The following is a 16,229-nucleotide window of genomic DNA, read 5'->3' on the forward strand; positions in this document are numbered from 1 at the left end:
AACACAGATATCAGAACCATGGACAACCACATATTTAGCTTACGTTGATTGGACTAAATCGTTTTTGGTATATTTTAGTTGTCACTACTAGACTAAGCATAGGTGATTCAATTATGTTGAAATGGTGAAGTTGAAATGGTGTTGGAATAGTGGAGGCAGCTCCTGTTTTATTTGCTACTTGCAGTAACTCTTTGTGGTTCTAAATCAATAGTTGTTTAGTAGTCCTAATGTCAGAAACATTAACAGCTTGACCATGCTGTACGTCATGTAACTGTTTGTTACATGCAATGTGTTTTGTGGACTTCACCGGACATATGATGCTCTCCGGTTTTGTGATGAAACAGGTGTGTTTGAAATTATTCTGCTTTTGTGTTTTCTTACTGTCTCGGACTTAGGCCTACATATCAAAGTGTCAAGGCATATGAACTAACAGGTTATAGAGCAAACAATGTAATTATCACAACACATAGGTTGTAAGACGACTTTTTCTTCTGGAATAGCTTCTCTGGTGATTTTACCCAGGGTTACTACTGCCAGTGGGTCAGACATGGTTCAGGACGGTGACTTCCTTAATGTTTACAGGGAGATCAGATCCCGGGTGGGTCAGACATGGTTCTATCATGTTTCAGGTAAGACCCTAGTGCAGACTGTGTTGAATTAACAATGTTTATTACAACAACAGGGGCAGGTAAACGACAGGTCAAGGCAGGCAGGCAGGAGTCGATAATTCAGAGTAGTGGGGCCAAAGTACAGGACGGCAGGCAGGCCCAGGGTCAGGTCAGGCAGAGGTCGGTAATCCAGAGTAGGGGCACAGGACGGTAGGCAGGCTTAGAGTCAGGACAGGCAAGGGTCAAAACCAGGAGGGCGAGAAAAAGAGAGACTGGGGAAAAGCAGGAGCTGAGACAAAAAGCTGGTTGACTTGAACAAACAAGACGAACTGGCATGGAGAGACAGAAAACACAGGTAAAAAATACTCAGGGGATAAGTGGGGAAGATGAGCGACACCTGAAGGGGGGGGGGGGGGTGGAGACAAGCAAAAGGACAGGTGAAACAGATCAGGGTGTGACAGGTTCAGGTCAGTGACTCCCGCAATGTTTACAGGGAGATTAGATCACAGGCAGGTCAGACATGGTTCAGGACAGTGACATTGCGGCAATGTTTACAGGGAGATTAGATCACAGGCAGGTCAGACATGGTTCAGGACAGTGACTCCCTCAATGCCTATAGGGATAAATACACACTGGTTAGTGCTTACACAAATGCCCCTTGGAAATTACAGATTTAAATTCAATTTACTCTGAGCTGAAGATGTGAATTTCAATTTGAAGAGAGAGTAGGGGGGAGAGCGGGGGGGGGGAGAGAGACTGTATCACAGTTACCATGGTAATCTATTCAGAAGAGAAAGTCCCTGATAAAATTAAAAGGGTATATTTTCTGTATCTGTCACTTTGTTGATCCAACATTCAACACAAAGAGGCTATTACTTCTTTGAACGATTTGAAAAGTGCTATTCACTATTTGTGACCCGATTCAGGAAACTAGGCGTATGTCGCAAGTTTGGACTTCACAGGAGAGCTGTTTGAACATAAAAAATATTTTTTTTATCAAAATAAGTTTTTTTGGCAGAAATGTGCCTTAATATCAAACGTAAATGCCATCTGTAAATATTAATACAATTGTTAAATTATGAGCCTAGTTGGTTAATGCACAGAAAAAGTGAACAACCTTCCCGCCAGCCATGATTGGCTGAGATAATGAGTGGGCTGGACATGCCGAGAGTTGAGTTTGTATTGTTCTGCCATATAGCACGCATCTGTCTATTTGAGCTGGTCAGGGTCATCGTGTCAAACGCTGCTTTTTTTATGTATCTTGTAGTAAAACTGCATGAACCTAATGTCAAGTTAAAGTGTACTGTTAGCTAGCTAAAGTTAGCTGGGTGGCTTGCTAGTTAACGTTAGGTGTATGTTCTCTACTTTCTGGAGGACAACAGTTTTGAAATCAGTGGAATTCCAGTATGACAGCTAAGGAGATGGAGAAAACACCAGTCTGGATTACATCATCAAACTAAGGGCAAACATGCATGGCATCAGACAGGAGACGTTAGCTGGCTGGGTCGCTAGCTAACGTTGTGTATGATATAATTCTTTATATCAGATACGTTTGATTGATTAGTTATAGCTATAAAACCTGTTTGGTTAGCTACCTGCAGATTCATGCAGGATAGTAACGTCATGAGTTGTGATTATGCTCCATTGCTAAGTTACCTAGCTAAGTTACATGTCTTAACAGAACACTCCACTCAAATTTTGACAAAGTATTTTCATTTCAAGTTAGTGTACTGCTAGCTAGCTGGCTAACATTAGCTGGCTGGCTCGCTACTAATGTTATGTCATGTGTTGGGATTCATTGTTTACCTTGCTAGCTATCTAGCTACATTTCCTAACAAAATACTCTTGTCTTAGTGTGCCAAAGCGCAGAATAACTGATTTCATTTTTTAATGTTTAACACTGGTGTCAGTAAATGTCGGCAACAAAGCGTATTCAAGTGTTGCCAGCAGCACAGTTAGCCACCAATGCTCTGGATAACATGAAAACTGCCTAACCAGCTCTGCTAGGGGGAGTAAAGTGGTCAGGGTGGGTGTTCTCTCATTATGGGTCTGGAAGTAGCAAGCCAAGGTTAGCCAGTTAGCTTGGATGCTTGACTGTCGTTGTGAGGTCAGAGCTTTCATAACAACCCTACTTATTGGCCAGAGCATCCAGTGAGTGCTCTGAACGCGAAACTCTCTGAATTTACGAACAGACAATCCGACAGCACAGTTGCCGTCACCAATGCTCTGGATAACATAACAGCCTAACCAGCTCTGCTAGGGCGAGTAATGTTCAGTGAGCTGTTCTCTCTCTCTCTGTCTCTCTTAGATGTTTGGAAGTAGCTGGCAAGTTAGCGCAGAACGCACGGATTAACCCTTAAAGAGATGGGTGGGGCTGAGGCTTAAGAGGCTGTGAACATTGCTGAATAGGTATAGACCAAGAAGGGCTCTCCAATAGTAGTACCAAAACGTTGAAATACGTTTTTCTCAAAAGTGAGTTTATGAGTTGATCAACTTTCAAAGCATAATTTCTTTCCCATTGTTTCCTCAAATGCAGTGCATGATATACCATTTTGTGGCTCCGAGTCTCTACTTTTATCCAATGTATGAAACAGAATCCAGGTGATGAGCCACATTTTTCCTTTAAGAATAATTTGGTATAACTGTCTCAGCCAAAATGTAACATGTCACCAACTCAACACTTTTCATCTTACAGAGGCTTATGATGTGTTGTTGCCATTGAGGCCAAAGGGGCAATGAACAGGATCCTAGGATGAAGGGAAGTGGTGATCAGCAGGATAACTGCTCTAGTTATTTGAATTTAGTCCTTCTACTAAGTCTTTCTCTGTTAAAGCCTTAAACTGGTTTAAAATAAATGATGTCATGGTTTAGTATTACAGTTATACATGCACAAAGTCCTAATGCACTGTTTCAATTTAGACCAAATAGACAAAACCATTTTTATACAACTGGGAAATTCAAGAGAGACTGATTATCCCCCCAGGGGTTTTGACCCTCCAATTGGAAAATGCTGCGGTATAGTAGCTTTTCTTTGATCCTTAGCTGGCACCAAATGGAGACAACTCTCTGAAACACCCACTCAAGAAAATCACTATCTACTGCACTCTGAGAATGCAACCTTTCATTCAAATGTAGATTATGCTATGTTTCAACCATTATATAATCACATTTATGAATAAATTATTAGTAGGCCTAATGTTGATGTTTTCTATGTGGAGGTGCGAGAGTAATGCAAGTTTTCAGCCGTGAGGGTTTCTCTGAATTGCAGGTTTGATGGAACTCCATCCTACCATCTCTCGTGAATGATTTGTTTTTCTGGACAGATCAATGTGTTGCAGCTGATCATAAAACCATGCCTCTGATGAGCCCTGTCATCATTACTAAGAAATGCAGGTATTGAGATTGAATATTGATTTAGCATTTTCCTCATCAATCCCATGCTGCTGCAGAGGTTGACACTTCAGTTCAGACACTTACATTACATTTTATTTGAGGCCATTTTAATATTATGCAGAATACTAGTGCTGCTCTTGGGATATACTGTGGGGTTATTATTGACACATTTGATAAAAATTAGCAAAAATGACCTTATAAAATAAATAATTCAAATATTGCATGCTCCAAAAGAATTGGGACATTATGTAATTTTATACTAATACAATTGCTCAGAGAAAGAGATTTGTCAAGTAATACTTTTTTCCTCAAAAAGGATAAAATTATTGACACCCCTAAAGATTCTCATAAAAAAATTGTCAACAGTGTAGTATCCTATGTGGTTCCATATTCCAAACGATGACTACATCACGCTTGTGACACTACAAACTTCTTGAATGCATTTGCAGTTTTTGGCCATCGAAGAGCCAAGCATTTGCTTGTGTTTCAGATTATTTTGTGCCCAATAGAAATTGATGGTAAATAATGTATTGTGTCATTTTGGAATCACTTTTATTGTAAATAAGAATAGAATATGTCTCGTGTTTCAACACTTCTATGTTAATGTGGATGCTAACATGATTATGGATAATCCTGATTGAATCGTGAATAATGATGAGTGAGAAAGTTACAGAGGGTCAAAGATCATACCCACCAAGACATGCTCACCTCCCCCTATTATTGGTAATGGTGAGGTTAACATTTTCAGTTAGGGCAATTTTTTTAAGTATAAATTACAAACATCATAAGCTCTTTTAAACCTCAAATAGCCTACACTTGGGAATGGCCTGCAACAACAGGGTGATCAAATTAAGATCTAACATTTGTATGCCTGCTGTGTTCTGATAAAATGGGAACATTGACAATACACCTAATATTGGCAGCATCTTTAGGCTACATCTTAGAAATGGCTTCATTTGAAGCAATATTATTACTGCATACGGTAGTCTGGACAATAGGCCTACATATTACTGACACATTCTATACAGAAACAGAAGGCAAAATTCATTTGGTGAAGCAGGTCCAATTAAAATACATGAATGTAACATGCAATCATGTTTAACTTATTTTCATTAGGACTAAATGTGGGCCTAAAAAAGCAGTGATTGTGGTATAATGCGTATGTGGTATGAGTACGAGATCGATCTGATTATTCTTCATTAATCATTATGAGCTAAAATGCCAATGAGATAAAGTGTGTATCCATGCGCGTAATATTTGTACGCATATTTCAGGACCATGGAGAGCAACATTTTTATGGCTGATTGGTAGGCTATTTTCAAAAACAAGCACATCTAATGTAGAAATTACTTCTAACCCCCTGCAATAGAGAGTTCTGTAATTTAATTGAAATTGTCGTCATATTAGACAGTAGAAATGCACAGGAAAACGTATTTTTTTCCTCTTTGTACGAGCCTACATTTTGATGGTAGGGAGTAGACAGTGGGTTTTGTGATAGTGAATCCGTTTTGTAATAATGTTTTCAATCAAGGAAAATATCAAATGGGATAACTATAGGAACCCGGTATATTTTGGGAATTTGCAGTTATCTCTTCATCATATTTGTTGTTTCTGTTTCATTTACAAGGTGTGCAGGTACCCAAGTGGTTAAGAGCGTTGGGCCAGTAACCGAAAGGTTGTTGTTTCGAATCCTAAGTGAATAGGTGAATAATCTGTCGATGTGCCCTTTAGCAAGGCACTTCAATCTAATTCCTCCTGTAACTCTGATAAATGACTAAAATGGAAACAAATTGAGATGGCGTGGGCCTGCTGGTGTCTATGTGTTTAAGTTCCAACTGGGTGGAAGTGTGTCAGACATGCGCGCCGTGGGCGGGAATAGACCTGTGTTTATTAACCCCAGTGTGTGCTTCGTGGGGCGGAAACACTTCACAGTGGCAACGAGCGGAGATGATGAGAGGGGAGGGAAGTCGCGTCGCCTGAGCGTCGGCTTTGCGTCTATGGGGGGTTTGGCTAGAGGAGGCGCGGCGCACTCTGCCCTCTCCATACCACCTGTATGGATGACCACTTTAAACTAATCGACTCACCCCGCTCGGTGAGACACAGAGGCAACAACGTTGAGAACCACTGTTACTTCGAGACGGAGAAGGGCGTCATGACAGTCGAGAACATGTTGGAGGAGTCAGCGGCTCTTTCGAGCCACCTGTCCGTGGATCGATATGAGCGAGAGCGTGGACGCGATTGCTGCGAGAGGGTGGTTATCAACATTTCAGGTTTACGCTTCGAAACTCAACTGAAAACTTTCAACCAGTTTCCGAAAACGTTGCTCGGGGACCCCAGAAAGAGAATGCGTTACTTTGACCCACTGAGGAACGAGTACTTCTTCGACAGAAACCGACCCAGCTTTGATGCCATTCTCTATTATTACCAGTCAGGAGGGCGCATACGGAGACCTGTTAACGTGCCTATTGACATCTTCTCTGAGGAGATCAATTTCTATCAACTCGGGGAAGAGGCTATGGAAAAATTTAGAGAGGACGAAGGATTCATAAAAGAAGAGGAACGCATTTTACCCAATAATGAATTCCAAAAGCAGGTTTGGCTTTTGTTTGAATACCCTGAAAGCTCTGGCCCAGCTAGGGGAATAGCTATCATCTCAGTGCTTGTCATTTTAATATCAATTGTTATATTCTGTTTAGAGACCTTGCCTGAGTTTCGAGATGACCGGGAACCTATCCCGTTAGCACTGACAGTCAATGGGACGGCCTCCTACCACGCAAATCCATTCACCGACCCTTTCTTTGTGATAGAAACACTTTGCATAATCTGGTTCTCTTTTGAGTTGCTGGTCAGGTTCTTCGCGTGCCCCAGCAAATCCACGTTCTCAAAAAATATCATGAACATAATCGACATTGTCGCCATATTTCCCTACTTCATCACTTTGGGGACAGAACTGGCTGAGAAGCAGGGTAACGGTCAGCAAGCCATGTCCCTAGCCATTCTCAGAGTGATAAGGCTCGTGCGAGTCTTTCGCATCTTCAAGCTCTCCAGGCATTCTAAGGGCCTACAGATCTTAGGGCAGACGCTAAAGGCCAGCATGAGGGAGCTTGGACTGCTGATATTTTTTCTTTTCATTGGAGTTATCCTTTTCTCCAGTGCTGTTTATTTTGCCGAAGCCGATGACCCATCCTCCAGTTTCACAAGCATCCCAGATGCGTTCTGGTGGGCTGTGGTCACCATGACTACTGTCGGATACGGAGACATGCACCCTGTGACAATTGGGGGCAAAATTGTTGGGTCATTGTGTGCTATTGCCGGAGTGTTGACTATTGCTCTCCCTGTGCCGGTTATTGTCTCCAACTTCAATTACTTTTACCATAGGGAGACTGATGGAGAAGAGCACGCACAGTACTTGCACGTCAGCAGCTGCGAGCACCTACCCTCAGCCACAGAGGAGCTGAAAAGGACTCGTAGCACGTCATCTCTGAGCAAGTCAGAATATATGGTTATAGAGGAGGGCATCAACAGTGGGTATAAACAGCCCAACTTCACCAATGAGAATAACCAAAACTGCGTGAACATCAAAAAGATATTCACGGACGTGTAAATGCTTTCATTTTATATGATGGAGATATAGAGTTACGACTACTATTTTTTTCTATGATAGCTAAATTAATCGTGATGTGTCGGTACATATATGTCAGGTGGAGTGTGCTAGTGTGCCACACAGGTTGCAAAACGTGTGATCTTACAATTCGTCCTTGAGTCCAAACAGGTGTTGATGTTCGGTAGTTCGGTAGGTTGTAAGTGTTGCATATTTATTCCCGAATCGAAACAGTGTTGTCGTTGTGTTTTTTGAGGGGAAACGTTCGTTGGCTTATCAGTGTTCAGTCTTGTCATGAATAGCAATACAATATAATCTACAATGTCTGTAGGATGTTGCTTACATCGGATGATGACAAACATAGGCTATGCTTGAATGGGCAATTTATGCGTAATGGAAATATGGACATACAAGTATCATAGCCTACGAGAGCAGGCTTTTAGCATTACAGCCAATACCAAATAAAACAAGAAAATGAAAGTACCAAGACTCGGGAATGTCTTTGATAAAATATCTCCATGTAATTTTAATGTATTAAAATTAAATGGGCTAGAATAATTGTATAGCCCACAATTGATAGTGGTAGTAATTATTGGTAATTCATGGATCTGGCCATAATTCCATCCAAAGACATCGTCAGGACTACATGGAATTTATTTTCCTACAAACATGACTTCAAGACAATTTCCATCATGGAGGATAGTGTGAGCACAATGATGAAGACATGGACACATTACATATAATGGGCGTGGATGGAAGAAAGAAGAACAGCAAAGTCCCGCCTCCTGGATGCCACTGAACCTTGTGATGCAGTCTCCATGACGACAACAGTTTCCTGGGTAACCCCGTTAATGTTACCATGGTATCACTCTGCGTTTTCACAGAAACCCTCCAGATGGATCAGCAGCCCGCCTTGAAAGAGAGAGCAGAGCCCTCCGTGAGTCTTAATATGATAAACATGTAGACCTAATGAAACAACCATTTAAAAAATCAGCAAAAAAAGAAATGTCCACTCACTGTCAACTGTGTTTATTTTCAGCAAACTTAACATGTGTAGATATTTGTATGAACATAACAAGATTAAACAACTGAACAAGTTCCACAGACATGTGACTAACATACATTTAATAATGTGTCCCTGAACAAGGGGGCACCTGCAAGTTCCAAGGCACCTGCAAGTTCCCAGACATTTATGGGGGGAATGGCCCTAGCTCTCACCTTCCGATCCAACAGGTCCCAAACATGCTCAATGGGATTGAGATCCTGGCTCTTCGATGGCCATGGTAGAACACTGATATTCCTGTCTTGCAGGAAATCCCGCACAGAATGAGCAGTATGGCTGGTGGCATTATCATGCTGGAGGGTCATGTCAGGATGAGCCTGCAGGAAGCGTACCACATGAGGAAGGAGGATGTCTTCTCTGTAACGCACAGCATTGAGATTGCCTGCAATGACAACAAGCTCAGTCCGATGATGCTGTGACATACCACCCCAGACCATGACGAACCCTCCACCTCCAAATCGATCCCGCTCCAGAGTACAGGCCTCGGTGTAACGCTCATTCCTTCGACGATAAATGCGAATCTGACCATCACTCCTGGTGATACAAAACCACGACTCATCAGTGAAGAGCACTTTTTGACAGTCCTGTCTGGTCCAGCAACGGTGGGTTTGTGCCCATAGGCAACGTTGTTGCCGGTGATGTCTGGTAGGGACCTGCCTTACAACAGGCCAACAAGCCCGCCGTCCAGCCTCTCTCAGCCTTTTGGGGACAGTCTGAGCACTGATGGAGGGATTGTGCATTCCTGGTGTAACTCGGGCAGTTGTTGTTGCCACCCTGTACCTGTCCCCCAGGTGTGATGGTCGGATGTACCAATCCTGTGCAGGTGTTGTTACACGTGATTTGCCACTGCGAGGATGATCAGCTGTCCATCCTGTCTCCCTGTAGCGCTATCTTAGGCGTCTCACAGTACGTACATTGCAATTTATTGCCGTGGCCACATCTGCAGTCCTCATGCGACCTTGCAGCATGCCTTAGGCACATTCACGCAGATGAGGACCCTGGGCATCTTTCTTTTGGTGTTTTTCAGAATTCTGACCGTAATTGCCTACCGTCTGTACGCTGTTAGTGTCTTAATGACCGTTCCACAGGTGCATGTTCATTAATTGTTTATGGTTCAATGAACAAACATGGGAAACAGTGTTTAAACCCTTTACACTAAAGATCTGTGCAGATATTTTGATTTTTATGAATTTTCTTTGAAAGACAGGGTCCTGAAAAGGGGATGTTTCTTTTTTTGCTGAGTTTTTAAATATGTGTTCAGTGTGTGTGTGTGTGTGTGTATATATGTATGTGTGTGTGTGTATATATATATATATACACACACACACACACACACACACACAGTATGTATATATATATATATATATATATATATACAGTTTCAACTGTTCTGCCTGCAGCTATGGAACCCCGACCTGTTCACAGCAGGGTGACACACACACACAAAGTGTATATATGTATGTGTATATATACTAAGTGTGTATATATATACTGTGTGTGTGACACAAAGTGTATATATATATGCATGTTTGTATGTGTATGTATGTGCATATATATAAAGTGTGTATATATATATATATATTGACACAGTATATATATATATATATATTATATATACATATACAGTACCAGTCAAAAGTTTGAACACACCTACTCATTCAAGGGTTTTTCTTTATTTTTACTAAATCAAATTCAAATCAAATGTATTTATAAAGCCCTTCTTACGTCAGCTGATGTCACAAAGTGCTGTACAGAAACCCAGCCTAAAACTCCAAACAGAAAGCAATGCAGGCGTAGAAGCATGATGGCTAGGAAAAACTCCCTAGAAAGGCCAGAACCTAGGAAGAAACATAGAGAGGAACCAGGCTATGAGGGGTGGCCAGTCCTCTTCTGGCTGTGCCGGGTGGAGATTATAACAGAACATGGCCAAGATGTTCAAATGTTTATAGATGACCAGCAGGGTCAAATAATAATAATCACACTGTTTGTCGAGGGTGCAACAGGTCAGCACCTCAGGAGTAAATATCAGTTGGCTTTTCATAGCAGATCATTCAGAGTATCTCTACCGCTCCTGCTGTCTCTAGAGAGTTGACTCTCTAGAGAGTCAAATATAAAATATATTTTGATTTGTTTAATACTTTTTTGCATAATACATGACTCCATATGTGTTATTTCATAGTTGTGATGTCTTTACTATTATTCTACAATGTAGAAAATAGTAAAATAAAGAAAAACCCTTGAATGAGTAGGTGTGTCCAAACTTTTGACTGGTATTATTAAACGTTACAGAATGGAGCCCGTTGTTTCTGTAGCCTATATCCAAGACATCAAATCAATGATAGCCACAATAAATTAATAAATACATCACTTAACATGTTTTGGGTTGTGTTAATGCAAAAACGGGATCAACATAACATCAAGACGCAGTAATATATCCATTTTTCAACAGCCCATTCTAAATCTTAGCTATTTATTATATACCTATATTTTATTATCTATTATCTTTAATGCAATCGCTCATCACAATTCCTTGTCATTACTAGAGGCTTATGCTCAATATCTCTCTGAGTTGGCATGCCAACTGGGGCTGACGTCAAGCTAAACTATTGTCCCTTGTTCTCCTCATACGGCTGTGAACTGTCCCTCTCAAAACAAACACAAAGGCTATGCCAAAAATAGGAAACGGCATTGGACATAGACCACCCATGCGACAGACAACAACATGCATATAATGTATGGCCAATAAATAATAAACGAAAACATAGCAAATGTAAATAATAAATATATATATATACATAAACACGTAAATACAATTAATAAGAATAGCATTTATTAATATTCGTATAATTATTAATGTTATTTTATTTTTTAGTAGATTGTTATCCATGTCTGACAAATAATAATTTAAAACAACAATGAAGATGAGTATCCTGATTGTTCTGATTAATAATTAATTTAAAGTACTATTATTGAGGTCTTTAGGAGTCTATTGGAAGTTAAAATGTGGGAAGGACAGTGCTTGCACGCTGTAATGTCAACGAAATATTGATTTGTTTATCACCCGCGCAGGGCTGGGAGCTGTATGGGTGGTCACTTCCACAGCACTAGCACTGCCTCCCGCAGGGTGGTGTCCCAGCGCTGTTCTGCTTTTCCGTCTCTGTTAGGATTAATCATTGCCACGCTGCACCGTTCCCTTCCATCAAGACTAATCAGACCCAATTCACCTACATTAAATCAGTTACGCATAATTTAGATTTAGTTCAAATGTAAATGCGCATGTTAGGGCCTAACTATCTCTGAAAAATACATTATCCTAGTTGAGAAACCATTTGTCATTTGAAAGTGATATAGCTGAATGTGGGAGAAAATCGTAGTAGTCTAATTAATTGGTAGTTAAATGGGCTAAAGCAGAATTAGCTTCACAGATCTCTTTTTATGTCCTTAGAAATGTACCCACCACTACTCTGAAAAGTCTATGCCCAAAACAAAGTTCAGTGCTGCCCTCTAGTGAGAGAACAGATGTAGGACAGGGAGGATACAAACTTGTTATGTTCAACATTATGATATGTCTGGACTTTTTTATTGTATAAAGCGCACGTTATGATATCAAACATGCATAATGTAATCAAATATGAACAAACTAATAATGACAGAATATGAAATTATTTATGACAATCCTAAATCACATGTAATTTCCCCCTAGTCGGATGGATATTTTCACTTGGCTAGATCAGATAACCTCCTCTCAACCTGGCAACAAGCGTCGTCCAACCAACACTGCTGCAGTAGAACACATGCACCTGAAAGGTAGTGTACATCTCTCTCTTATTCTTCCTTTTGTTACGTGATGGATTATGTCTGCATGTCATTGAAATATGTAAAAGCATGAGAGCTTCTTGTCTTGTACATATTACATAGTCATAAAAACTGCCTGAGCTTCACAAAAATAAAATAAAAAATGTAGTACATTAAGTACATCTTACTTCCACAGGCCTAGAGGAGAATTACCCTGACACATACCAATGGACTCAAGCTCCAGCAGCTCAACGCAGCAACAACTGAAATACATCAAGATATAGAGGATCTCTATGGTTCCATCATCTCCCACACATACTGTACTGGCTAAGAGAGAGACCCCAGAGGCAAGGTGCCATGGACACAGAGCCTTCAGCTAAGACCTCACCACACCTCCCATGGACTGTCTATCAGAGAAAAGATTATGTGTGGTACTCTGTGCTGATCTCTCGCTCTCTCTTGGTCTAGTTGGTTCTAGTGTCTTAGATCTGGAATACAATCCCAGAGATGCCAGTACAAGAAGACATACTGTGTAAGTGGCCCATCATAACACCCCAGTCCCCATCAGGCCTGTGGTTGGTCCATGGCCGTCCCCAGTCCCCATCAGGCCCGTGGTTGGTCCATGGCCGTCCCCAGTCCCCATCAGGCCCGTGGTTGGTCCATGGCCATCCCCAGTCCCCATAAGGCCTGTGGTTGGTCCATGGCCGTCCCTAGTCCCCATCAGGACCATGGTTGGTCCATGGCCGTCCCCAGTCCCCATCAGGCCTGGGGTTGGTCCATGGCCGTCCCCAGCCCCCATCAGGCCTGTGGTTGGTCCATGGCCGTCCTCAGTCCCCATCAGGCCCGGGGTTGGTCCATGGCCGTCCCCAGTCCCCATCAGGCCCGTGGTTGGTCCATGGCCATCCCCAGTCCCCATCAGGCCTGTGGTTGGTCGATGGCTGTCCCCAGTCTCCATCAGGCCTGTGGTTGGTCCATGGCCGTCCCCAGTCTCCATCAGGTCTGTGGTTGGTCCATGGCCGTCCTCAGTCCCCATCAGGCCTGTGGCTGGTCCATGGCAGTCCCCAGTCCCCATCAGGCCTGTGGTTGGTCCATGGCCGTCCCCAGTCCCCATCAGGCCTGCGGTTGGTCCATGGCCGTCCCCAGTCTCCATCAGTCCTGCGGTTGGTCCATGGCCGTCCCCAGCCTCCGTCAGGCCTGTGGTTGGTCCATGGCCGTCCCCAGTCTCCATCAGGCCTGTGGTTGGTCTATAGCCGTCCCCAGTGGAGTAGAGGACTGAGATCATGTTTTTTCAGCATCACAATGTATTCATGGTGTGTTGTCGTTTTCCCAGGACAAATGTAAGCACATAAATGTGTCATCAACACGGTAAGCTTTTGCCTGTTTAGTAAAAATATTGCAGTGTAACAAGTTAGGATTGTTTATCTGAAGAATGAATGTCATTTGGGAAATGTATTTATCACACACACACACAAGCACACACATACGATTGCATCCTCCTCTCTTTCCCTTCCTCCTCCACTCTCTTCTCTCCTCTTTCCCCTGTCATCCTCTTTTCCCAACACAACATAATACCATGACGTCACAGCTGCAGGTGGCTTATCAGAAGTGCTGAGTGTCTTTGTTCTCTCTGGAAATAGGGTCCACTCTTCATTTCTCCCCACTTCAGTATTTCTATGTTTGGGAAAATGAAAACATGTCTGTGAGTTACCCTGAGCTATAAATCACTTGTCAGTGGAGCTCAATTTGAATGCTTATGTGGAACACCTCAAGCTTCCGTTCAGTGCACCTCAGGAAAAAAAAGTCATTATTTTCTATGGTATGTTTAATACATTAGGTGAGGCATGTGATTCCATTTCTATTTAGTCAACTGCACATAATTGCTGTACATACTGTACATTACGTGTGTGTGTGTGTGACTGGAAAAGTGTGTGATAGTATGTATGTCTGAATGTGAACATTGGTACAGACAGTATATATGTACGTTTGAGCGATGCCCAGCTGTAAAATGTAGATCGTCTCAGCTGGTACAGTACGCCTGGCTTGACTGCACTCTGGAACCCTCGGCATCAGCCTCGGCATCAGAGTGCTGAGAGACCCTTCTCAGGAGAGGCACTCTCTCTGTTTCCACTGTGTTGGAGGAAGAACACACACACACATATCATGGATTAGCTGCCCTTAAGGAAGCCAAGCCCCTCTGTGTTGTCAGCCTCTCACAGTGGGCTGGTCTTCTCTGTGGCTCGGTAGGTGCTCTCGTTGTAAGCAGACGTGTGTGTGTGTACCAATGCACCACGCTGTCCAAAACACACATCATATGCATCAACAATGCATGATGTGGATAGGTACACCATTGTGTGTGTGTGTGTGTGTGTGTGTGTGTGTGTGTGTGTGTGTGTGTGTGTGTGTGTGTGTGTGTGTGTGTGTGTGTGTGTGTGTGTGTGTGAGATGCTCATCCAGAGGAGGCAAGGAGACCCCAGGCATCCCCCTCTACTCTCAGGCAGACATCCGCCACATGAAAGGAGTGAATCTGTAGCAGCAAGCTATAATGATACAGGGAATGGAGCTGACATGCAATGCATTCTGGGGAGAGAGAGAGTTCATTTATAGTACTACTAACTTTACCAACTGTACTGGTGATTGTGTATATCTGTAACACTTCCTGTCTTAGCCCTAAAACATTCATAAAAAGCTATAGTGCTGCGGACAGAAATATAGTATGCTTCAGACATATTACTATTATTACTCGATACAAATGGAAAACCATCCATCTACTCCTCAGAGGACGTCTAATGGCAGACTGGGGGATATTTCACTCTTCTGGAACATGACTCACCGTTCGTTCAACACTTTGAGTCAAGACTAAGGAAGGCCCACAAACCATATCATGGTATTGTACACATGTCCTTTTCTCCCAAGGGATATAAATACCAAGCCAGTTATTAAAGAAAGGGTTTTACTCTAAAGTGTTTCATTTCTACTGTCCTGCTCTTTGGCCGTATGTGTAAAGATGATCCGCTATCCGATCAGTCTAAGAAGCTCGAATGAGACCAAGGATACCAGAGATATTCACAGAAAATGTATTAATACATTAATTTATTATTAAGAGGGGAAAAAATACTTGTATAACTTTCATTAACAAGTATAAATTACACAGTTGCAGAACTGTGTTGTCGTCTTGACCTTTCAGAATGTGTTGTAATTTCTACCTATCAATAAAGTCTAGCAAAGCTTTAAGGTATTACAAAGCCTTTTTCATTGAACTGAATGTTTTAGTACTTTAGAGGACACTGTAGAATGCCTCGACCTCTTGAAGGACATGCAAAGTCCTGTGTCACTGTGCTTTGACTTTACCTCTAACATCCCAGAGGAGAGAGAGACTCTCCAGGAGTGATCACAGAGCCTCCTACTTCTGCTTGATGAAACCCTAGGGGCAGTCACCATAGCAACAATATAAGACTAAGCACAACACTGTCCAATGGCAGAGGCATTTCAGGTTTGGATGTAACAACAATAGTGTTATTAAACACACTGGCTGTACAGTATATAATCATGTTACTAAAACCGTTATAATTTAACAGTCATAATTTAATCTGGTGTGAAACACCTGTTTCAGTTACTCAAGGTGTGAAAGATCAATTGGTTATTTAGTGAATCAGGTGTGATGGCACTAAATTGGGACAAAAACCTGCAGTACTGCAGAAACAACCACACAGAGAATAACTATTCACATCCAAATAATCCCAAGGGGTCAAGGGTTAGGGGCTAAGAGGTA

The 16,229-nt window shown here is 42.1% G+C and overlaps 1 protein-coding gene across 1 annotated transcript; it reads left to right on the forward strand.

Moving 5' to 3' along the window:
* Nucleotides 1–5,918: 5,918 nt before the first annotated feature.
* kcna3a (potassium voltage-gated channel subfamily A member 3a) lies at nucleotides 5,919–15,695 on the forward strand. The gene is made up of 3 exons (XM_021569996.3): nucleotides 5,919–8,539; nucleotides 12,369–12,472; nucleotides 12,657–15,695. Exon 1 carries the CDS (start codon nucleotides 6,055–6,057, stop codon nucleotides 7,603–7,605), a length of 1,551 nt encoding a protein of 516 aa, XP_021425671.3. The 5' UTR covers nucleotides 5,919–6,054; the 3' UTR covers nucleotides 7,606–8,539; nucleotides 12,369–12,472; nucleotides 12,657–15,695.
* Nucleotides 15,696–16,229: the final 534 nt, after the last annotated feature.

Source organism: Oncorhynchus mykiss, chromosome 17, assembly GCF_057628025.1.
Source record: "Oncorhynchus mykiss isolate SJ-2025 chromosome 17, ASM5762802v1, whole genome shotgun sequence".
In the NCBI taxonomy this organism is placed as follows: domain Eukaryota; kingdom Metazoa; phylum Chordata; class Actinopteri; order Salmoniformes; family Salmonidae; genus Oncorhynchus; species Oncorhynchus mykiss.

Bases quoted from the DNA above. Each gene is read 5' to 3' on its own strand.
- kcna3a (XM_021569996.3), top strand. From the start codon at position 6,055: ATGGATGACCACTTTAAACTAATCGACTCACCCCGCTCGGTGAGACAC.